At 36.8% G+C, this 25,288-nt stretch overlaps 1 protein-coding gene and 1 long non-coding RNA gene across 2 annotated transcripts; one reads left to right on the forward strand and one right to left on the reverse strand.

The window, feature by feature from the left end:
* The first annotated feature begins 268 nt into the window (after window positions 1-268).
* Parp1 (Poly-(ADP-ribose) polymerase) lies at window positions 269-16,177 on the forward strand. The gene is made up of 6 exons (XM_032440787.2): window positions 269-448; window positions 8,752-8,893; window positions 8,945-9,266; window positions 13,425-13,955; window positions 14,210-14,779; window positions 14,859-16,177. Exons 1-6 carry the CDS (start codon window positions 335-337, stop codon window positions 16,147-16,149), a joined length of 2,970 nt encoding a protein of 989 aa, XP_032296678.1. The 5' UTR covers window positions 269-334; the 3' UTR covers window positions 16,150-16,177.
* Window positions 16,178-19,644: 3,467 nt separating this feature from the next.
* Window positions 19,645-23,665, reverse strand: LOC138911522 (uncharacterized). Its single transcript, XR_011417151.1, has 3 exons — window positions 23,484-23,665; window positions 20,039-20,142; window positions 19,645-19,966 (listed from the first exon to the last, which is right to left on the reverse strand). It is a non-coding gene; the product is annotated as an uncharacterized lncRNA (long non-coding RNA).
* Window positions 23,666-25,288: the final 1,623 nt, after the last annotated feature.

The raw sequence follows: 25,288 nt of genomic DNA on the forward strand, positions 1-25,288 counted from the left end.
TTGATAAACGAGTCATCGCCAAAAAAAAATGCATTACAGTAATCTACAGCGACTCACTCATGGCATGTGCACAAATTTAATTTTAAATAGCGAGTTGCACATAAAAATTATATATCTATATTTTATTATTAGATGTCTGGCATTTGGGAATTTGAAGTGGGAATTCTATGGGACTGGATGTTTCATTCCATAGTTGCACAACAACGATATTTAACTATTATAGTGCGCATAAGTGTTGTAATTAAAATTCCGATATTGATATCGGCGTTATAATTATTAAATTTTAGCGCTAAAGTTTGCTTGGTCGTGCACCAATATTAAAATAATAGAAAATATGGATATCGAATTGCCTTACATGGCAGAGTATGCCAAATCGGGACGAGCTTCTTGTAAAGGATGTAAAACAGTAATTTTAAAGGATTCCATTCGGCTTGCAGTTATGGTTCAAGTAGGTTTACACATATGTATATAAATACATGCCATATGTACATGTTAGTGTTATGTAGATATAGACATTATAGGCAATGCAATTAAAGACCGTGAATATCCACGACACATTGTACCTTCCGTATTCATTCGAGCTTCGTGAAACTGAATTAAAATTCATATAGATCATACAGGTAACATATCAATTCATACGCTGGAGTACGTGTTTGCCGTTAGTATTTCAATACAGCAGTCTACGCTGTAGGGTCATTTATGAGTAATTAACATTTGTTTACTTGTATTAACCATTCCTATACAAGCGAAAGGAATCATCCTCGACATAATACAAATTTATCCTTGATCAGCATCACGATCCGAATCGATCTAGCCATCTCAGACTGTCACCGTCCGTCTGTATGAACGCAAGAATCTTAGAACCTATAAGAGATGGAGAATTTATATTTTGCACGTAGGTTCTCCTAGTGTCCGTGAGTACGAGTTTGTTTCCAATGTTCTAGCCTCTGTCCACTGAACACATTTCTTATACATTTCTGAAAATGTCTCTTTTCTGCAAAATGTGTGAAATGCAAGAATCCCCATAAGAAAACACATTTGACACATCTTCCCCCAAACATTTAGTGTTTCTCGTTTGCTATTTCAAAAATGTGTAAGTTATGGGCTATCAAGGTTAGCTATCTTTCATTTGATAGCTATCACCACCCCTCTGCTTAAACAGCATAGCTATTAATCAAATAAATAAACCCATAAACTAACTAACTAGTAACTAATAAATCATTACTAAACTATTGACAGCCTCTGTCCACTGGCTTATGAAATGTCACATTTTCAAATTTCACATATTGGGGTCCCACCGGTTTCGGTAACATGTGAGTAGGAAAACTACCGCTTCTTTAAATAAACAGCTTTTTGGCTTTAATTTACATAAGCACCGCAAAGTTTTTCTTCCAAAACTCAAATAATGCGCTCTCGAAGGAAGGGGTCCATTTTAGGTACTTTTTTCTTCATTTTTAAATTCTAAAAACTGATTATTACTATTTTATATTTCTTATTTAAAGTTGGCGCTTGATTTCGTTAATATATCAAATGTTTATGGTTATGATACTTTCACATTTTTAACAACATCGATAGAAATCTCGATTGATCATCGCTAAAAACACGAACATTTTTCAGAAATTTCACAATTTCAGCGTAGCCTCTTACTTTTTTTTGTTTTGAATGCTTGTATATTATTCAGTATCAACAAAAAATTTGAAAAGCATTTCCCTTAAAAAAGGTATTTCTTTCATCAGAGGTTAATTGGTAAAATCGATTGTTTGGTAGTCTGTTAATTATGTATCATCCTGAGTTTTGGTTGTCCTGTCCATTAGACTGTTTGTTATTATTGTAATTATTTTTTTGTAATAGCAATTTTGGTTTAAACTCCCGTAGATCTAAATCTATAAAGTTAGCAAGTTCAGTTCTAATGTATGTCAATGTTGTTTTAATTATTAATAAAATTGCCATAAGTCCTGTCATCAGTTTTTATACCCTTGCAGAGAGTATTATACTGTTGTGAAATATGTAACGCATAGAAAGAGACGTCTCCGACCCCATAATGTATATATATTCTTGATCAGTATTAACAGCTTAGCCGATATATCCATGTCCGTCTGTCTGTTTCTATGCGTACTAGTTTTCTTTCAGTTTTAAAGCTATCTTTATAAATCTTTGTAGAAGTTCTTCTTTCTGTTGCACTAGCTGGATCGGACCACTATATCGTATAGCTGACATAGGAACGATCGGTCGAAATTGAAGAGTTTGTATGAAAAACTTTGTTGACATTCAAGATATTTTAATAAAACATGGTATTTAAAGATCTCACTCCCCTCAATTTTTCAAAAGCTGCCATGAGAATGATCGGTCGAAAACAAGGTTTTTGATTATAAACCTTTTTGTCCGTATGTATGAACGCGTGGATCTCATAACCTATAAGAGCTAGAGACTGAAATTTTAGATGTAGGTGCTCCTAGTGCCCGCGCAGATCGAGTTTGTTTCCGATAATCGATCACTTACTCCGTTTCCAAGAAATCGATAAGAATCGATATCGATATCCTGTTTTTGGGCAATTTTGGTAAATAATAAGAGCTAGGGTCACCAAACTTGACATATAGCTTCTAAAATAGAATATATATATGCATTTGATGTTGAAAGAAGAGGGATCTCCTAACTAGAACCTCTTACATGTTTATTTATCAAGATATCTTGGCCAAACTCAACAATAATTATTTTTCCTATGCTTTTTAGATACGGGCAAAGAATTATGAGCATTGTGAAAAGGTTTGGTCGGAAAGGGAATTAGATCATCGGCGTGCCGAAGATATCCTTTCTTTCTCGTTTTTATACCCTTGCAGAGGGTATTATAATTTTGTCGTGAAATGTGTAACGCATAGAAGGAGACATCTCCGACCCCATAAAGTATATATATTCTTAATCAGCATCAACAGCCGAGTCGATATAGCCATGTCCGTCTGTCTGTTTCTATGCGAACTAGTCCCTCTGTTTTAAAGCTATCTTAATGCAGAACTCCCTCTTTCTGTTGCACGCAGCACATATGTGAAAACCAGCGTGATCGGACAACTATATCATATAGCTGCCATAGGAACGATCGGTCGAAAATTAAGTTTTTGTATGAAAAAACATTTTGTTTTTCAAGATATCTTGACCACACTCGGCATTTATTAGTTTTACTAAGCTCCTCATATATATGCAAAATCTTATTGATATCGGACCACTATATCATATAGCTGCCATAGGAATGATCGGTCGAAAATTAAGTTTTTGTATGAAAAAACATTTTGTTTTTCAAGATATCTTGACCAAACTCGGCATTTATTAGTTTTACTTTACTCCTCATATATGTGCAAAATTCTATTAATATCGGACCGCTATATCATATAGCTGCCATAGGAATGATCGGTCGAAAATTAAGTTTTTGTATGAAAAAACATTTTGTTTTTCAAGATATCTTGACCAAACTCGGCATTTATTAGTTTTACTATGCTCCTCATATATATGCAAAATCCTATTAAGATCGGACCACTTTATCATATAGCTGCCATAGGAACGATCGGTCGAAAATTAAGTTGTATGAAAACATATTTTGTTTATCAAGATATCTTGACCAAACTCGGCATTTACTATTTTCCCGGTACTTATTAGATAGGGGCAAAGCACTATGAGCATTATGAAAAGGTTAGGTCTGCAAGGGTATTAGATCTTTGGCGTGCCGAAGATAGCCCTTCTTTCTCGTTTTGATTGTTTTGTACACATCAGGAGCAGTTAGCATCAGAAGGCAGCGATATAAAGTTATTGTTTATAGTTGTGGTCTTTACGGACAGTTGTCAACGGCGCATCTGTGTTGGTTGTCTTTAAACTTCTAGGTATCAATATGTTTATGACACCTCGTTCCAATGTTTGTTTACGTTAATGTGAACGTCAACCCTTTTTTGGGTGAAACTTGCGTGTATATGTGTGTTTACATACATCGGTTTTCTTCGAATGGTTGCAACAGCAGATTCAGGAGACTGCCAAGATGTGTAACGCATAGAGTTAAATCTCATCAAATTCAGACTATCCATGTCATATAGCTACCATAAGAAAAGTTATTAGAAAAATAAGTTTTCCATTGGAAATGTTTTCTGATACTTCAATAAATTCAGCACTTTTCACAGTTCTTCTCATATGCATTTCTACAACCAAACGTCATGTCTACAAGGGTATTTAATTATAGGCGTGTCGAAAGTTCTGGTTTACGATATCTTCACCAAACTCGTCAATTACAAGCTTCAAAGTTCGTTTTATGTATGTATCTGCATAACCGTAAGCCATATATCCAAAAAGGTATTTAATTACTGAATTAATTTTCTGTTCAGGTTCTTTAGATTATATGTATAATCTATATAAGTAACGAACCTTTACAAACTTAAGACAACCTAATTGAATCTAATATTTATCGTGAAGAAGTAATATTTCTGTCAAAGATGTATTTTTTTTCCTCTATTATAATAATTATAATAATTAACAGTAATGATGTACTGTTTCTTTTACCAGGTCTTTAACTTGTAACGATGTAGCTTTAATATTGCTGAAATCATCGGTATATACGCATTGGGCGTGCTCAATTATTTCTTCTGTGATATACATTCAAATAACGAAAGACAGTTTGCGATTTGTTTAAATGTTCAATTTGGTTACAAATTATATGTATAGAATGTTGAGATCGACATACTCTGTTTGCTGTTTAAGATCTTGGTCTGCGGATAATTTGTATAATTTTATTATTCATACATACAAACATACAAGCATACACTGTGCAAGGAAAATAAAACAAATTTACATTTTCAATAGCAAATAACACAAGTACCGCCAAATTGTGTATATTTTACCAACCCAACTTCTTCTGATGCATATGGGGGTCTATTTAACGTAAAAGCACATTAAAATTATATTAAATTATTTGAAATTTTTGAAAACTGTAATTTGTACTCTGAACCCATTAAAAATGGGTAATAAAAATTGGTACTAATGAATGTAACAAGCAGAAGGAAGCTTCTTCGACTCCATAAAGTTTATATATTCTTGATCAGCATAAATAGCTAAGTGATCTAGCCATGTCCGTCTGTCTGTCCGTATGTATGAACGCAAAGATATCAGAACTATAAGAGCTAGAGACTTGCTAGATGCGCAGATCGAGTTTGTTTCCGATGATCGACAACTTACTCCGTTTCCAAGCAATCGATATCAATAGATATCGACATCTTGTATTTTGTAAATATTAAGAGCTTGAGTCACCAAACTTAATATGTTACTTCTAGAATATTATATATATATCAAGTACCTTTCATTTTATACCTATCGCCACCTTCCCGCTACCACCGCAGAGCTATAAATTAAGTTAATAGCCCAAATTGTGTTGTCGAACAATTTAAGCCACAATTAAAATACAATTGACTTTTTGATGCTGCACTAATAATCGATGGTACAAAGAGATGTACTGTAAAGAATTTCATTACGATCGGTTAAGAAAAATCCAAAAGTAATGTGTCTGCGCAATTGGATGGGGCAACTGGCGCAATTTCCAAGAATTTCTTTATGCATGCACAAATATAACATAATTGCAATTGCGATTGTTTTCCGTGCTGCTATTTGAATTCTTTTTTTTTTCTCAATAATTATCAAATATTGGTGTAGCTGTTGAGTAGAGGTATAGCAAGCAATGCGGTCAGTTGCGTGTTCTAACTCTGCTAAGGAATCTTTTTTTTTTCATACCCAGAACCCATTAAAAATGACTAAAAAGTGTATATTTTTTTTTTTAATTTCTCTTTATTACTTCGAACGATCGCGTTGCACGAACTGCATTTGGTGTTGAAATAAGGGGGTTCAGGGTATTCCCTAGTCGGGAGCACTCGACTAGAACCTTTTACTTGTGTACGTTGTTTCTTGTTGAGGTCGACCTACATTTTTGACCACCACTCGAAAATGTCATAACATATTGAAAAGTCTTTACGGTTCCTGAAAGCTAAGTAACTATTTAATTTATGATTGAGAAAATGTCTTTCTGGGCGGTATAATTACGAATTTTTATACCCTTGCAGAGGGTATTATAATTTTGATATCTTGACCAAACTAGGCATTTTTAAGTTTTACCATGCTCCTCATATATATGCAAAATTCTATTAAGATCGGACCCCTATATCATGTAGCTGCCATAGGAACGATCGGTCGAAAATTAAGTTGTATAAAAAACATTTTTTTTTGCAAGATATCTTGACCAAACTCTGCATTTCTTAGTTTAACTATACTCCTTAAATAAATTAATCGGAGGACTATATCATATAGCTGCCATAGGAACGATCGGTCGAAAATTAAGTAGTTGTATGAAAGGATATTTTGTTTATCAATATAACTTGACAAAACGAGGCATTTATTAGTTTTACTATGCTCCTCATATATATTCAAAATCCTCTTAAGATCGGACCACTATATCATATGGCTTCCATAGGAACGATCGGTCGAAAATTAAGTTGTTGTATGTCATTCTAGATATTTTGATTAAGCACGCCATTAAAGGATTTCACTATGCTCACTTCATTTTGCAAAATCTTATTTACATCGAACCACTATATCATATATATCTGCCATAGGAACGATCGGTCAAATAATAGGTTTTTGATTAAAAAACTTTGTTGTTTATCAAGATATCTTGACCAAACTCGGCATTAACTATTGCTGTGCCTGTGCTTATTAGATACGGGCAAAGCAATATAAGCATTATGAAAAGGTTGGGTCTGCTAGGGTATTGCCTTTCTTTCTCGTTTTATTAAAAATTGGAAAAATTCGAAAGAATAAAATCGGTCACAGAATAATTTATTAAAAAAGTGAATGGGTATGTGGTGGCAGCAAAGCAACAAGCTTTCGACCGGGTGCGGCACGCAGAACTCCTCTCCAAGATTAAAGGCAAATTGAATCCGCAGCTCTTTAACATCATTGCGAGCTTCTTGAACGAGAGGACTTTTCGAGTGGTACAGGGTGGCATAGCCTTAGATACCAAACGAATAAGAGCGGGCGTTCCACAAGGTAGCGTTTTGGGTTCCACAATTTACAGCCTCTTCACGCACGATATGCCCAAGGCAATAGCCCTTGTCAGTCGGCAGGATCTCCAGGTGGCTACGCTTGCTGATGATACGGCAATCCTTTCCAAGAATAATTGCGTCTACGAAGCAACAGACATCCTGCAGGAGTACCAGAAACGCTTCGAAATCTGGGCTTGCAGGTGGATTATCTCCGTGAACCCCCAAAAATGTGCTACGGTTACTCACACCCTGCGCAAGGACTCCTACCCCGGACTTTTTCTTCATGGCGAGCTCTTAGAGCAGTTGCGTGGCCATAAATACCTAGGGATTACACTCGACAGACCACTTACGTTCAGAAAACATGTCACCGAGGTAACCAACAACTTGAGAAGCAAAACTAGGCATCTTAGCTGGCTGCTAAACCCAAATAACAAACTCTCGCTTCGGAATAAAGTCCAAATATATTAAGTAATACTTGCCCCTGCATGGCGATATGGACTCTAGGGGTACGGAATTGCCGCGAAGACGCACCTTCACAAACTTCGCATCATGCAGGCCAAGATCTTGCAAAAAATCTCTGGAGCCGAATGGTATATTCGAACACGAGACATTGCAAAGGACCTTAAGGTTACTATGGTAGGAGACTTTATCAATCAACAAGCAGCAAGTTACTTATTTAAGCTCCGCAACCACCCTAACGTCTTGGCAAGGAACCTGCTAAAGAGGCGAAGAAGGAGGGTTAACAAGAGTTATCCCATAGAACTGGGCAAACGCCGACTATAATGAAGCAAAATTAACATGCTCATATATATACACATTGTAAATATTTAAATTAAGCTATCATTAACCAAAACTCACGCTGATAAAAGTAGCTATAAGTAAAAAGCAGCAGAAAATTAGCAAAAATAAAAAAAAAAAAAAAAAAAAAAAAATTCATAGAATTAATTGGTATCGTAAGAGACCTGGACCGAGCAATGTAGAATGCGGAGACAGAAAACATATGCAGCGATAGTATAGCAGAAAGACCCGATACTTGAACCATTTTTATAACACGGATGATAGGAAAATTTTTAAGGTGTTTTTTCTGTTTCTGTGTGTCCAAATGTATAAAAAGAAAGTTAAAAAAATATATATTATAATTACTGCATACTTTGGGCTATGTCATGTCAATTTTTGTACCCTGAACCCATTAAAAATGTGTATAAGGGTATATTGTATTTGTGCAAAATCAATCTAACCATGTTCGTCTGTCCGTCCGTCCGTCTGTCCGTATGTATGAACGCAAGGATCTCAGAACCTATAAGAGCTAGACACTTGAAATTTTAGATGTAGATCCTCCTAGTGCCTGCGCAGATCGAGTTTGTTTCCGATAATCGATCACTTATTCCGTTTCCAAGCAATCGATAAAAACCGATATCGATATCCTGTTTTTTGGGCAATTTTGGTAAATAATAAGAGCTATAATCACCAAACTTAACATATAGCTTCTAAGATAGAATACATATGTGCATTTGATATTGGAAGAAGAGGGTTCAGGATATCCCCTAGTCGGGAGCTCCCGACTAGAACCTCTTACTTGTTTTATTTTAACACATCTATTTCCAGACTCGTTTGTTCTTTCTTGACTTAAGTTTACAGCACGCATCAGTTCAGTCGACTAGAGCGTCTTACTTATATTAATTTTTATTTTTAGTCACCCTTTCATGACGGAAAAATGCCAAACTGGTTTCACAAGGACTGTTTTTTTAAGAAGCAAAAACCAGCCTCCGTAGGGGACATCAAGAACTTCGAAAACTTAAGGTTTGCGGACCAAACTGAGCTCTCAAAACTGATTGGTATGTATATTCGACTATCTCAAAATAAAATAGTCTAACTTTTGTTATTAGAAACTATATCGGTAACTGTTGCTGGCAAACGTTCAAAGTCCGAACAGGAAGCACTTAAAGATTTTGGGATCGAATACTCTAAATCAGGTCGAGCTGCATGTCGCGGCTGCGAACTAAAAATAAGCAAGGATGAAGTTCGAGTCTTTAAAACCGTTTACGATACTGAAATTGGCATGAAATACGGCGGTCAAAAAGTATGGCATCATTTGGAGTGCTTTGCACAAATGCGATCGGACGTTGGTTGGTTTGACACTGGCGAAAACCTGCCTGGATATAAGCTCCTTAAAGACGAAGATAAGGAGCTTGTTTTAAAACTTCTTCCGTGAGTAAAATACATTTTATTTGACATGTATATTCGCAACGTGAAAAAGAGCTGAAGGCTTGCGTATATTTTTTATATCCACGCTGCACCAAAGTGATACATTTCTTTATCACGCCCACAAGTGGATGGGTGACCAGCAAGTTTAGAACTAGTAATTACATTAAGTCAGTATATTACTGATAACTGCATAAAAATCGTTGGACGAGGACATTAAAAGACCGCAGCTTTATAATTCGAACAGGTTTCTACATAAAATTTCGCGTTATTGACCTCATATATTTTTTATTATATTATGCACACCCCACACCCTCTGCTAGGCGCATTGGTATGGCATTGCACACTAAACACTTCACCAACACACAAGAAGGGTAAGGCGAGATGGGAAGCTGCATGAGCTGGCGGGCTTAAAACACCTTTTAATGTACACACCTACACCTTTTATAATGTACAGGGAAATTTACGTGACATTAGCAATGACCATTGCTGGCCTAACCATCCTGGAATCCTCGGCCACATTATTCCTAGGCGAATTACGGCCCGTAATGGTAGTAAAGAAAGTGTGTCTCTAAGTCCACCCATGAGGTCAACCCCATAGCGAAAAGCACTTCCGTTTGTGGTCGTGACGCATGACTATGTTTATTTTGAAAGCGTCAGTGCAGTCTTGGGCGCCTTTATTGGCGAGGTCGTAAGCCAGGCATGTTGGCACGTTGGCGAAGGTCTCGAAATCAAAACTAATGTTTTACAGGTTTATTTTTACCTTCAAATACACCACATACATACAGGTGTGATTGAGCTTCCCGAATCGGAGTAGGAGTACTTATTGTTGAGTTTGCATTAATCTTTCCATATCAGAGATTGAGATGGTGGCTGAAGAGTTGAATTTGGTAGTTTTTTGTTTATCTATATTTCATGTTTTTACCCTCTATCTAATTTGTCAACATATCAACCTCATCTAAATCCTATTAAATCTATATCCTCCCTACTTTCTATTTGAGGCCCTTTAGTAGTTCTTGGGGACATGAATCGAGTGGTCATCGCCATCAGACTCAAACTTTCTGTTGCCATATTCCTCAAACCAATTTATTCATGGTCTACATGAAATGTCCTTACGGCAGGTTAATCGTGTGCGCAACTCAAGAAACAGATCTCTTGATTTAATTTTCGTGTTGGATTCGTTTAACAGTTTTGTGCACTTATTTACCTGAAGACCCTTTTCATCCAACTCTGGAAATGGTAATCGATTTATTAGCCCGAGTCCCTATCAAGGCAGCGGAATTAGCTGAAATGATTTTATTCTGCGTCGACTGATCCCAACTGTAGACATTGAAGTTGCCATTAAAATTTTATGCGTCGACTGATCCCAACTGTAGACATTGATGTTGCCATTAAACTTTTTTATGATACTTTGCACTCGATTTTTTATGTCTGAGTTTCTCTTCATTACCCAGTTTAAGAAATCGGGATCATTCTGATTGCTCCCGTTATGCAGTCGTCCGATCGAATTTTTCCACTCAAAATTCCATCTGTTATAAGGACTACCTTCGGCGTTGTCGCCTTCAATTTTTTACATAATCCTAAGCAATTTCTTAACCTTGTTAATACTTAACGAAGGACATCTATTTTGCCTTCTTCGGTTATGTTTGCAGATGAGAGCGCCAACAAACTTTTTTTAACCACCTACTCCTCCTCTAGGTATAATAAAAATCAGCCTTATCCTTATCACTTACAGAGGTCAAACTGCATTCTAAATCCCAATATTACCGTAAGCTCGCTTCTTAGCGACCTTAGCCGGCTACTCATCATGCCATTATGGTGGTCCTGCTTTTTTTTTAAATTTTTGAATTTTCAATAAACACTTCATCTTTTCCGACCATTTGGAAGGAATCATACATTATTCCTTCCATGAGAAGGGAAGTAAGTCTGACGTCGAAAACTATAGAGGTATTTTCAAATTATCCGCTATACCTAAAGCTTTTAAGACAAGTATAACTTCTCAACTTCAACATTTATGTAGTTCTATTATTTCACCTTCCCAGCAAGGATTCGTAAAGCGTAGATCTACAACCACTAACATTCTTGACCTTACTTCGTTTGTAATTGATGGGTTTAAAAAGAGAACGCAGACTAGCGTCGTCTATACTAATTTCAGTAAAGCTTTTGGCTCTGTCAACCACTCCTTGCTGCTTCAAAAATTATGGCTTCTTGGTTTCCCAGTCAATCTTTTGAAATGGATTTCAGAGCATTTGCATGATAGATCGCAAAAGGTTATTTTCAGAAATTCATGTTCTAAACGTATTCTGCTGATTTCCGGTGTTCCTCAAGACAGTCATCTTGGGTCGTTACTCGTTACTCTTTTCATTAATGGCCTTCCCTCGATACTGTCTCACTCTCGAGTATTAATGTATGCTAAATATGTAAAATGATGCCTTGCATATAAAAATATGTCATCATGATATCTATTACAAACTGACATTGATGCGTTTCAGTCTTGGTGTCTAGCCAACGTTTCTTACATCCTTCATAGCTTACCGCTTGAGCATGTTAACAGTATTTCAAATGAAGTTACTGATCTAGGTGTCATCCTTGATCATAAACTTAAATTCGACTCTCATGTTAAGACTGTGGTCAATAAGGACGGAATAGTTATGTGTTTCATCAAGCGATGGTTGAAGGAATTCGGCGAACCGTACACGACAAAAACACTTTATATATCTCTGGTGCAACCTATTCTTGAGTATGCCTCATGTTTATAGTCACCACAATAGGCTTTCCATCAGGACAGAATTGAATCCGTTCAGTAACAATGATTGCTGTTTGCCCTTCGTGGTTTAAATTGGAATCCTCGTGTGCGGTTACCGTCATACTCCAGCAGACTTTATATGATCAACCTTCCTTTTTTAATTAATCGTAGAACTATGCTGGGTGTAATATTTATTCATAAATTAATTACTGGTGAAATTGACTCTTCTGTGTTGACTAGTCAATTTAATTTCTCTATCCCTACTAAACTAACACGTAATTTTGTACCCCTACCGTTTCTATTTTGCTGAACTAATTATGCTTTGCATGAACCGTTTAGGGGTCTCTATGTTGACTATAACAAGCATTACAGAGTATTCTGCTCGGAGTCTTCTCTTCCTCGTATAAAGTAAGCTATTCTAAATTATACATTTATGTTAATTTAATTGTTTTTTGTCTCTTGGTGCTAGTGCCCAACCGTCCGATGTTCTTCCAAAATTTATCAGAAATACAAGTAAAAAACAAGTAAGAGGTTCTAGTCGGAAGCTCCCTACTAGGGTATACCCTGAACCCTCTTCTTCCAACATCAAATGCATATATATATTCTATTTTAGAAGCTATATGTCAAGTTTGGTGACTCTAGCTCTTATTATTTACCAAAATTGCCCAAAAAACAGGATATCGATATCGATATTTATCGATTGCTTGGAAACGGAGTAAGTTATCGATTATCGGAAACAAACTCGATCTGCGCGGGAACTAGGAGCATCTAAGTCTATAATTTTAAGTCTTTAGCTTTTATAGGTTCTGAGATCCTTGCGTTCATACATACGGACGGACAGACAGACGGACATGGCTAGATTGACTCGGCTATTGATGTTGATCAATAATATATACACTTTATAGGGTCGGAGATGCTTCCTTCTGCCTGTTACATACATTTGGATTTCGCACAAATACAATATACCCTTATACCCATTTTTAATGGGTTCAGGGTATAAAAAATGGTGTTTCTTTTTGTTGTTTTTAATAAAGACCCGGACCCCGAGCATGCTGAACAACTATTAATAAAATGGAAATGTTAATGACCAGCAAAAAAATATAGTTTTCTCTGCAATTGTTTAACTCGCAACCACCTTCACCTAACGAACTTGAGTGGATGACCAAAAACATAAATAATTTCATTGAAACAGGCTTTTGCTAAATGATTTTTATTTGTTAATGTTATATAATTCACGAGCCTTGCTTGACATTTCGGTAAAAAGTAATGCAACACTTACTGTTAAATGATATAATACCCTGCATGCCGATTGATGAGCGACTAGTTTCCATAAAAACAAACATAACTCGGCTGTTGGTGTTGGTCAAAAGAAAAAAAAGCATAATAAAATACATATTTATTTTCTTATTCATTTGCAGTGTGGTTAAATCTGACGATACCCCAGACGCCAAGAAGCCGAAGCTAGAGCCTAATGATGAAATCGAGGAAAAAAAAAAGATGAAAAAGTTAAAAAAGCAGAATGATATTTTGTTTAATTATCGTGATCATTTAAAAAGAGAAATGAAAAAATCAGATATCGAGAAGCTGTTAATATATAATGCACAGGAGCCTTTGACTGGGGATTCGGAAAAGCTTTTAGATCAAGCAGCAGATCTATTGGCATTCGGTGCAATTAAGTCTTGTCCAGAATGCAAGAGTACGCAGTTCATCTTTAACAAGTCAGGTTACCTTTGTAACGGAAACATATCAGAATGGACCAAATGCACACAGTTATTAACTGAGCCTCAGCGGACTTCGTGCAAAATCCCAAATGAACTTAAATCTGAATATCGTTTTTTGAATGCTTTCAAAAACAAGCCCGAAGCCCGTCTTATTCAGTATGTTCCTCCAAGTGCATTAACTATTGCTAAAAACATTGCCATAAAGAAAAATCCAGAAGAACTAAATGGGTTAGTAACCAAACAAAATTTGTTAATAACAACTTTGTCAAAAGTTCAATAGATAAATACAACGCTTTAACTATAAACCTTATTGATGCCTTAAATCATGCAACTACAATGCTTTTGTTATGTTCCTATGATTGAAAACCTCATAAGGACGCACACAACTAGTTCTCTTATTCTATCTTTTGCTTGTATTAAATTTTTTTTAGATCTTTTAGATTAAGTGAATTTATGAAAATATTTTTTTGATTTCATTTTAGTCCAAAAATAAAACGAGAACGACCACCATTATACAACCTGAAATTCTCTCTTATCGGCTTGAAAGATAATGAAGCAGAAATAAAAAAGCGTATCGGAAAGTTGGGAGGTAAATATGATACCAAAATAACCAATGACACTATTGCCATAATATCAACCGAAAAAGAAGTTGAATTATCCAGTTCTCGTATGAAAAAAGCAAAAGACCTGGGAATACATATTGTTCCTCTGAAGTATCTTGATTCAGTAGAATCGGATAGCTCTGGCGCTATTGATTTTATATGTAGTATGACTCTTTGCGACTGGGGAACCGACCCATCAGGCCGCTTTCCTCAAGAAGATATAAAAAGCTCAAAATCGAAAAGTATCTATACAAAATCTGTACCAAAATCGGTAACTCTTAGAGTGAAGAATGGAATCGCTGTTGATCCTGATAGTGGACTGGAGGATATCGCACACGTATATGTTCAAGGCGACAGTAAATATAATATTGTACTTGGCTTAACAGACATTCAACGAAACAAGAATTCATATTACAAGATACAACTTTTGGAAGCCGATAAACAAAATAAGTATGTTAATAATTTGAATTCACAATTTGCATATTACACATATTACATTTAATGTTTTACTTTTTTTCTATTTATATAGGTATTGGATTTTTCGCTCTTGGGGTCGAATTGGAACAACTATTGGAAGCTCAAAGGTGGAAGATTTCAAAACTGTAGTGGATGCTATACAATGTTTTCATAGTGTGTACGCAGAAAAGACCGGAAATGAATTTAGGAACAGAAATAATTTTGTTAAAATACCGGGTCGTATGTACCCAATCGATATACAATATGAAGAATATAAGGAAGTAAATGACGCTAGCAGTGGAAATATTGATTCTAAACTTGAACCGTCAGTTCAAAATTTAATAAAACTTATATTTGATGTCGATTCAATGAAGAAGACAATGATGGAATTCCACATAGATTTGGAAAAAATGCCTTTAGGCAAACTTAGTTTAAAGCAACTGCAGTCGGCATATACTGTTGTAAATGAAATTTATGAATTGATTCAGCAAACTGGCACAAATGCTCGATTTATTGATGCCAGTAATCGATTCTATACATTAATTCCGCATAGTTTTGGAGTCAATGCACCACCTTTAATTGAAACAATTGAACAGATAGAAAATTTACGGCAAATGTTGGATTCATTAGCGGAGATAGAAGTTGCCTATAATTTAATAAAGAACGAGGATCATTTGGGTAATATTAATCCATTGGATAAACATTACGAACAATTAAAAACACATCTGGAACCGATTGACAAAAACAGTGAAGAATTCACAATTTTAAACAAGTACGTGCAAAATACTCATGCATCTACACATAGTTCATACGAGCTTCAAGTAATAGATGTCTTTAAGGTAGCTCGACAAGGTGAGGCTCGGCGCTTTAAGCCTTTTAAGAAGCTACAAAACCGTAAATTGCTTTGGCACGGTTCTCGACTTACAAACTTTGTTGGAATATTGTCGCATGGTCTGAAAATTGCTCCGCCAGAAGCACCACCAACTGGCTATATGTTCGGAAAGGGCATTTATTTTGCAGATATGGTGTCCAAATCGGCAAACTATTGTTGTACCAGTCAACAAAACTCTACAGGACTTTTGCTTCTGTCTGAAGTGGCTTTAGGTGACATGATGGAATGTACGGCTGCCAAATATGTAAACAAGTTACCAAAAGGTAAACATAGCTGTTTTGGTCATGGTCGCACGATGCCAAATCCCAAAGAGTCATATGTACGAGCTGATGGTGTTGAAATACCACTAGGAAAGCCTATCACTGATGCCAATTTCACATCTTCGTTGTTGTATAATGAGTTTATTGTCTATGATATTGCTCAGGTCAATGTCCAATACTTATTTCGCATGGAGTTTAAATATAAGTATTAATAAAATTTCCTCATTAAACCAGTAGAAATGACTTTTATTCTCTGATCTACTTTTAAGTCCTTGCAAGTGACAACTGGAGCACGCGGTCATAATTATTTTTGGACAAAAGTGCGCTAGAGAAGTTAATAAAAAGTTCAAATAAATTTGTTTGACGTTACCGCTAATGGCACGGAAGTATGATTTAGTAGAGCTTGATTTCAATGTATTTAATTTAATTTAATATATTTTAACCTAAATCCTTACACACAATCAAGATTAAACTATTATCGATTATCGTGTTATGAATAAATACAGAAGCTGATTGGGTTGCGTCAACGAGAGATATTGCTTGCACCTCAATTTGCTCCGAGTGGTCTGCGACGCACAAGAAATTATGTAACTGCCGCTATATGGCTCATAAAAAAATGATTAAACATTTTAGCGCCATACTTATAAAAATTCAATGGTGTACTCTCAGATTACTCGATTTTTATATGATACAGTAGTTGTTATAAGCCTTATTAGAGTAAGCCTTGGTATCGTGGTTAATTTTCTGGATACTCCGGCTCCATCGTGTGTTTGTTAGAATACGCTTGTGTCTATCGGCCTCACAGATTTGGCACAGATCTCTTCTACTGTTCGGTTTGGAAACAATGGTGCGTACCCACAATATACCCAAGAATCATCTAATACAGGCACAGAAGACACCAACGATGGTTAGCACACAATGTTGTTTAAGGAAGCAGCCGTTGGTCCTTGTATCCTCCGATAGTCGTTAGTTGTGCACGTTGTGCTCGTTTGGTACCTTACTGATCCAGTGTAATTTAGCCCGCTCGTAGCCCCTAGTTCAGGTTGAGGCGGGGTCGGCCTGTACCGAGAATGATCGTAGATCATGCTGGTCAATGGCATCGCTTGAATTTATGTTGGTACCGCTGAAGTAGTGCCTACCTGTTGCCATGAGTCAGAATTGGCTGAGAGCTTGTGTGGAACTATGTAGCCCTTACTCACTTCCTGCCAGTTCCGAATATAGTAGTTGATTTTCCGCAAACGATTGGTTTAAGATTAACAGCTGATAGTTGTTAAAGGCCCGCCAGTGTTCGGTATTATGCCGGAAAGTACATTAGTAGCTCGATTCGCCTTTTTCTCAGCGTATTCCAGATACTGCATATGGTCGAACAAGACGCCCAGATATTTACATGCGGGCTCGAATATTATCTAGCTGTCATCCTCTTTAATGTCGGCGGTTTTCTCTGGTTTCCGGCTGCTGATGAATACTGCCTTCCTTTTTTGTGCAGCCTGCTGTCACCTGTTGTGCTGCTTCAGTGGTTCTTCTCGCCACCGTGACGATTGCGATGTCGTCTGTGAACCCTACGATGTTGCAAACAGGTGGTAGGGTAAGTCGGATCATTCCGTCGTACATTATATATTATAGCAAGGGTCCACACACTGATCCTTGCGGGACGCCTGCTGTAATAGGGTACTTAAGTCGTCCTGCAGCCATGTCGAAAACTGTCTTTAAAATATCTGGCAACAATATTTATGGGATACTCTAAGATCTGCAGTCTGGAAAGTGCCATTGGCCAATTTTACATCTAGCGTTGTCAAGAGACTTTATATTTTAGCGCCGCTGCGCCAGCGCTTGCCTTCTATTTCATTTTTACACAAGTCCTAAACCAGTATCGATAGTGCTCCTATTCTTTCGAAATCCGAACTGATGGTCAGATTCCTTAGTGAACATGGCTCGCCAGCAGCTAATTACTCGTTCCAGATGGGATCAAACACTGTTTGTCGAGAATATGTGTTTGCATTCATGTCGTCGCATCGCGACAAGTCTGCCTGCATTTATTAGCTCAAATGTAGCGCTATAACAATCCACTTCTCTTTTTCTATGGTTATATTCCAAGCTGGTACCATTTTAAAGTTATTATTATTGCAAGGCCTACGTGCCAGTAACGAACCTTCTGTTTATCCCGTGGTTGATTCAGGTTTGTGTCCGTTAAGCCCGTTGTTTTCGTATTTAGCTTTGATGATATATTCTCGTTGGTATTTTATAAGTTACAATAGTTGTGTCTGCCTTATGTTGTGCAGTCGCAAGACACGCCTCCTTAAAGTACGTATTAATTTCTTGCTTCATTTTTCGGGCACTCCGGTGAATTTGGTACCCAAGCATTTGCTTCTGGTGTCTCTAAATGATCGTACAGAATCCTCACAGAGCACTCCTACTGCTGGGTTCGCTGTAGAAAGAAAGGAACGACGTGTGGGATATCCTTTAATACTTTTGCCTATTCTGATGATGTCCTGCTATCCTTCCACTTGCTTATACTCTCTTGGATCTTTCTTGATCCAGTGCAAAGCTGCCCTGACCCTATTATGACCCACTCGAAGTCCCAGATATGTGCTGGACGGGACGGCCCGCACATTTTCGTCGCTGAAGTAAAACCTGTGGCCGTTGACCTGTCTCTGTAGTTATTGTCGTACGACCTTCAGCGGACACATACTAACTTGCTGAATGCCTTATTGCGAGTGAGACAGCTGACTAAATATTCACTACAAGACATATTTGTTTGGAAGGGTTTTTGAAAAACTATGTACCCTTTACATGAAGCTCACACATCGCATTCCCCTTTATCTAAGGATAAGCAAATTTGCGTACCTTTACTTGCCTCTCTTCCGGCACCACCCATGTTCAGGACCCGACCACGTGGTGTACGCTTGATGCAGGTCCCATGTAGTAAGAATGTGTTATGTATTTTATTATTTATTGATGCAAAGGAAGGATGATAAGAAGCTTTGCACAATTTTGTACTACTCGAAACGCACAACGGAAATTGAATCTAAGTATTATGTTTTGAACTGAAACACTCGTGATAATTTATGCATTACGAAGGTTTTGAAAATAGCTACCAGAAAAATATTGACGTTAATAAAATTTTAACTTAGTCCACGTATAGCCCGATTTCATAAGAACACCAAAATTTCTAAAAGATTTCCTACAGTAAAAGACAAATGTGCAATGCATATTGAAAATTGCTCAAGCCGTATAGTTTATGCACCGAAAACTGAAAAGGGCGAAGGCTTGCTGTACAGTATTCCAAAAAGCATCAAATCTTTTGAGACTCTTATGGGCCAGTTGAATCTGGAAGATTAAAAGCAAGATTTCATGTTAGTCGAAGGATTCGACAAATTTTTACTGGGTCGTCTTGTTAAGGGGTAACCAGACTATTAACCAGGGAGTGACGGATTTCGTCTTAAACGGCCCAAGACTATGTAATCAACAAAATGCAAGGCAGAATGTAGTCGACATTTTTAATCCTGAAGGCAAGGACTCAAGTGGCACGAAGCAAAGCCAGCTACCCATGTTTTTTCGAGACCTTAAAGCGAGCCAAAAACGACAAAGGGCTCAAATAAAAAGCGGAGTGTCTAATACCACCGCCATGTCTTTGGACATGGTTGTAACGATTGCTGGATTATTATAATTAAAAGACTAGTTATTTAAGTTAAATGCTATTGTGTTATTTATTTTATGTAATCATAATCTTGTCATGCTGATGGTTGACGCTCAACTGTGTCACTCCTTATAACTACATTATTTTTATTTTTTATAAAGTTATTGTTTTTTATACCCTGAACCCATTAAAAATGGGTATAAGGGTATATTGTATTTGTGCAAAATCCAAATGTAAGTAACAGGCAGAAGGAAGCATCTCCGACCCCATGAAGTATATATATTCTTGATCAGCACCAATAGCCGAGTCGATCTAGCCATGTCCGTCTGTCTGTCCGTCCGTCCGTCCGTATGTATGAACGCAAGGATCTCAGAACCTATAAGAGCTAGAGACTTAAAATTTTAGATGTAGGTGCTTCTAGTTCCTGAGCAGATCGAGTTTGTTTCCGATAATCGATAACTTACTCCGTTTCCAAGCAATCGATAAATAAAAATCGGATATCGAGTCTGTCCGGCAAGCTATGCCCCTGCTCATAGCTGGGAATGGTCAGCGACTTCCCGTAGGTATCCTGAAAGCAACGATTTTATTAGGGGTAGAGAAAGTTCAGTAGAGAAAACGTGGTGCAAACTTTTATAATTTTTACATAGCACGCGAAAAGGATTTGGCATAGCGTAGTCTGTTGTACACGTAGATAGGAATAAGGGGCGATAGTAGTATCGTAGTAGAAATGAGAATCTATATCGCCAATAATCAACTTATGTAGAAGGACAACACCGAGAATCGTCCTACGGTTGGTTAACGACGGAGTAAAGAGTAAAAGTCCAAGATGACCACCTTGAGGAACACCAGAAGTAGCGTGAACTTGTTTAGAGGTAGTCAGCCCCAGCATTACTCTTTGGGTGCCACCCTATAAATAATAATTAATTCAAAGCAAAAGAGACAGAGAGAGATTTATTCAGTCTAGCTTAAAAAGTAGAATTGTCATTGGCACAGAGTCAAATGCTTAACTGAAATCAGTGTAAATGATATCAGATTGCATTTTCGAAAGGTAAGCATAATTTACCAAGGAAGTAAACTCAAGCAGTTTGGTGGTAGTTGACTGATTCCTTACAGTCCGTGTTGAACAGAAGAAAAAACAACTGATTTGCAGAAATGTTTCGAAGTGATTCTTATTTCAAAAAGCTTAGGAATAGCGGACAGTTTTGCAATGCCCCTGGAATTTTCGTTTATCAGACTTTCCACCTTTCTTGTAAAGAGGAATGATATAACATTCTTTCCAAAGAGATGGAAAGATTCAAGGAATAAATTAAAAAGCTTTAGCAATGGATAAAGAAGGGAAGAACTACAATCCTTGAGTAGACAGCTAGGAATATTGTCAGGCCCAGGAGAGTAAGAAGATTTTAAAGAATTTATATCGAAAAGGAGAGGGAGTGTGATATAATGGGAGGAGTTATATAGTTAGAGAAAGAAATAGAATAAGGGTAAGAATTATTATTTGAACAAACTGAAGAATAAGTTGATTAGAAATAATAAGCAAAGAGGCTATCAAAATTAAAGTCATTGCTAGTTTTATCCATCCCGAGAGAAAAAGAAGATGGCAAGCTTGAAGTTTTACTCTTCAAGCTTAAAAATTGTAAAACTTTCTTGGATTTTGGGTAAATTGCCTTTTACGAGTTAGATAATTCTCATAATATTGGCTATGGAATATTTAGCCAAGTCTGTACACGAACGGGATTTTTTAAACTTTTTAAAATATTTAGATTTTAAATTTTTTAGATGTGACAATCTGGGAGTAAACCAGGGTGGTTTTAAAGAAGTAGTCGAAGAAATGGACTTGGGAATACACATATCTAAGAGGCAGTTTAAGGTGTTATAAAAAAATTAATAGCAGTATTCACATCAGCCGAGTCTTATAAGAAAGACCACTCGGTTGAATAACTAAGCTGATTTAGCAATGAATAATTACCTTTGCGAAAGCATCGGCGGGGCCTATTGGGTGATGAGTACGAAGTGAGAGGATTAAAATTGAACCTCTTAAGTAGGATCAAAAACATCCTCAGGAAGAGAAAAAGGAGGGAACCTAGACACATTAGAAATAAGGTAGTCGTTAACAAATACAAAGTCAAGTGTTCTGTTCAAATGATTAGAAGTTGAATTGATTTGAAACACCAATCGATCAAGCATGTAGTCTATAATATATGTATAATATATGTTTCATATAAACTTGAATATCAGAAGAGAATAAGAGAATGTAATGCAGATATTTCTTGTAGGAAAAGACACTTTAACTGAGACAATCTCAGCGTCAGTAGGCGTACTGAAACAGAAAAGTTCTGTCCAAAGAGTGACTTTAACGGCAATTAACACCCCACCACCTCAAGTCGTCCGATCATTTCTATGCATAATGAAATTATTTGAAAAAACCACAAAATCAGATGTGGTTGAATTTAACCCTATTTCTGAAAATGCAATTATAACCGAATTGAAGGATGTTGTTTTAGCTAGAGATCTCCGACATTCTGATAATGAATAGAGATTTGGTCAGAAGATTAATTAAGTTTGTTGGGGAAGAAATGGTACCCTGTATTGAAGGGACTGGAGTGGTCACAGGCTTGTTACGCTTTTAGGCTTGAACTCGTGAACAATTATGTGCGGAGGCAGAAATGATTGGGAACATATCATTTGAAACATTTATTAGGAATGAATATATTTCATGAGGGGTGGAGAAATTTAATTTGGTTTTTGACACGCTTGCTGAAGATTTGAAAGCAATATAGGCTGCCAATGACTCAGAATTGGTGTACGACGAAAGTCAAGACACAAAAACTTGCCTACGAGAGGCAACAACCGTTGAAGTAGGCGCTGCAGGTAGTACAAGACTTGCAGGAGCTAAAGAGGCACCAAGACTGTATTTAATAATCTGGGCAAGATTGCGCGCAGGTCTACCTTAGTGGTCATTAGCTGACGGGGCTGAGGCAGTTTGGATAACTGGGACAGGATCAGGTACGGGCTCAACTGGGACTACTACGGAGCATGATACAGGGGTAATTGTGCAGAAGGAGAAGGCGATATTGACAACATTGGAGATAAATGCAAATTGCTAAGCAGGGACAAGAGAGGCAGGTGTCTGAACAGACGTAGAAGGCAACTGCTCCAACCGGCGATTGGTTGGAGACTCGTATTGGTATTTGCGAAGCAACTCAAAACTCGAGTCAAAATTACGCTAGAGCTGCTTAGCTACATAATTGAATTTTAAGAATTGATTTCACACAGAATTATACATTCTGGAGAAATCAATTTGTTTGTCGATTGATTCTGGGCACGACCAACGCAAGCCGCCGCAGCCCTTCTTGGCAATTGCAGCGATCTTGTTGCTATCTCGCCTGGTGCATTTAGCATGCACCATATTCTCACATAGCCAGCAATTCACAAATTGCGGCAGTGCAGAACCATCAGCTTGCTTGAACGTGCAAGGTTTTTTACAGCACAACATAATTATTACAAGGGTAAGCAAGTTGCGTGAGCGCGGGGCAAAACGAAAACGGTGCACGAGATTAGAGAAAGTAAACACTCAAAAAACAACAATTCGTACACAAAAAAATTGTTTGGAGCAAAAAGCAATATCAAAAGTTTGCGAGAGCGCTATGCACAAGCAGAAATATGCAGCAGCGAACACACGCACAAACAAGTGCAATAAATCAAAACAGACAATTACAACAAACCGGAACTGACGCCGCGTTTTATAAATGCAATAATTAGCAGACTTGCGCTGCACATCAGATGATACTTTGAACAATTTATAAAAGCATTTTAAATAAACCACCAAAATGCAAAATTTTGAAATAAAAGCAGGACTAAAAATATATAAGAATCTTGGAGCATAAGTAAAACAGTCGTCTAAACACTCACAACTGAGAAGTCTCTCAAATACGTCATCGACTAGCAGCGACACCTAGTGACGAAATAACTTGTTCGATATCGAACAAGAAATATTATTATACGCTTTCTTTATTTTTTAAGAAATTAATATTTGAATTAATATTCTATCTGACTAAGTGATTGGAAGTTATCGAAGTCACAAGTTTGATACAATAAATTAATTCCATCCATATCGTTGAGGTGGACGACTACTGCGAGGTTTGGTGCTTTAACTAACACTGGTTCGGGTGTCTCTTGATCACTTGCCGACAATTCTTTTGTATCAGAACTACCAGCGGTTTGATATTTATTAATTGATACATTACTATCTTCGAACACTGGTAGACTTGGTTCATCCACACCACATATAAATGGTTCATTGACATTTTTAACGATATCTTATCTCTTACGCCAAAGTGAAGAAACTATTTCAATCGGATTTAAATTGTTAGGGCCAGCTACGTATCATTTGACATTACTTAAAACACTACTTCTCCCCCATTTACTTCATTATTCTTGGTATTGCAATGAACCGTCCAAAAATGGTCCCATAATTCCATTCTTTTCCATTTTTTTTAAGATAAGATCGTCCAAACTAATTCCTGGTATAATAATATTTTTTTTTGTACTTTAATTTTGTTTTGGATAGTTCCTCAGTCAAATCGACCATCCAACGAAAAAACAATTGTTCCGGTGCCAGTCACATGCTTGCAAAGGGAGTTGTGCTATATTCCGAAATTCTATATTGATAGTATTCTTTGTCTCGAGCTTCAACGCAACGTTCAACGTTGTTAGCAATCGCAAGACCTCTCAGGTAACCCATTGATTTGTGGGTACCGAGGTGTTTCAAATTATTGATAATTAAATGGCATTACATTTGGGTACCTCAATTGGTTGAAATCGCTCTTCAACTTCTTTATATTATGACATTCCGATTTGTTATTTAAATGTTCCATGATTAAAAATCCTGAATATGCATCAACAGCTAACAAGAAGTCCTGTCCTCATATTCAAATAAGTAAGCAGACTATATCTGAAACGGTTATTTAGTTGGCTCTTCTTGAACTAGCCTCACTTTTCGATTGTTTCGTGTGAATGCCACAAGACTTAACGATTTATCTAACCATTCATGTTACGCCAATAATAAATCACGTGCAAGACTTTTTTAATTCCAAAATGTGTATAAATCTGTTGAAATTACGAGTAGATGATCTAAAACGGATAATCCATTCTCAAAATGCAGTTCGTTTTTGAGCCTATGAAAAAGCTTGGCTCAAATTGTCCAGTAAGTGATAACTTGGCAAAGACGCACATGCTAATGGGTGTCCGTTTTGAATAATTACACAGCTCCGTTTGCCAATGACTGTCAACTTCGGAGCATACTAAGCAAGTACTTAAATTCCGACTAATGATTTTCCGTCTATTCAAATCGCTGTTCCACCTTAATTTTTCCTTCCGATAAAATATTTTCCATTAATTTCACCTCGCGCTGACGATATTGAATTTTATTCCGATTAAATTGAATATCATTTATCCGCGCGCTTTTAACAACTTTATCCTTAATACAATCGTTTTTATTTTCGTTCTCCGTTCATGAATCCGTATCATCGAAATTAATTATGACGCCCTGAATGCTTCCAAACATTCTAATAATTTTAATATGAATAAATTCAGGTACGAAATTAAGTCCAAACGGCACGCGATTAAATTTAAACCTCCCAAATGGTGTCGGAGATTGCTTCGATTAACTCCATTTGCCTATAGCCGCTTTTTAAATTGATAGTTCAAAATACTTG

Source organism: Drosophila virilis, unplaced genomic scaffold, assembly GCF_030788295.1.
Source record: "Drosophila virilis strain 15010-1051.87 unplaced genomic scaffold, Dvir_AGI_RSII-ME tig00001170, whole genome shotgun sequence".
In the NCBI taxonomy this organism is placed as follows: Eukaryota; Metazoa; Arthropoda; class Insecta; order Diptera; family Drosophilidae; genus Drosophila; species Drosophila virilis.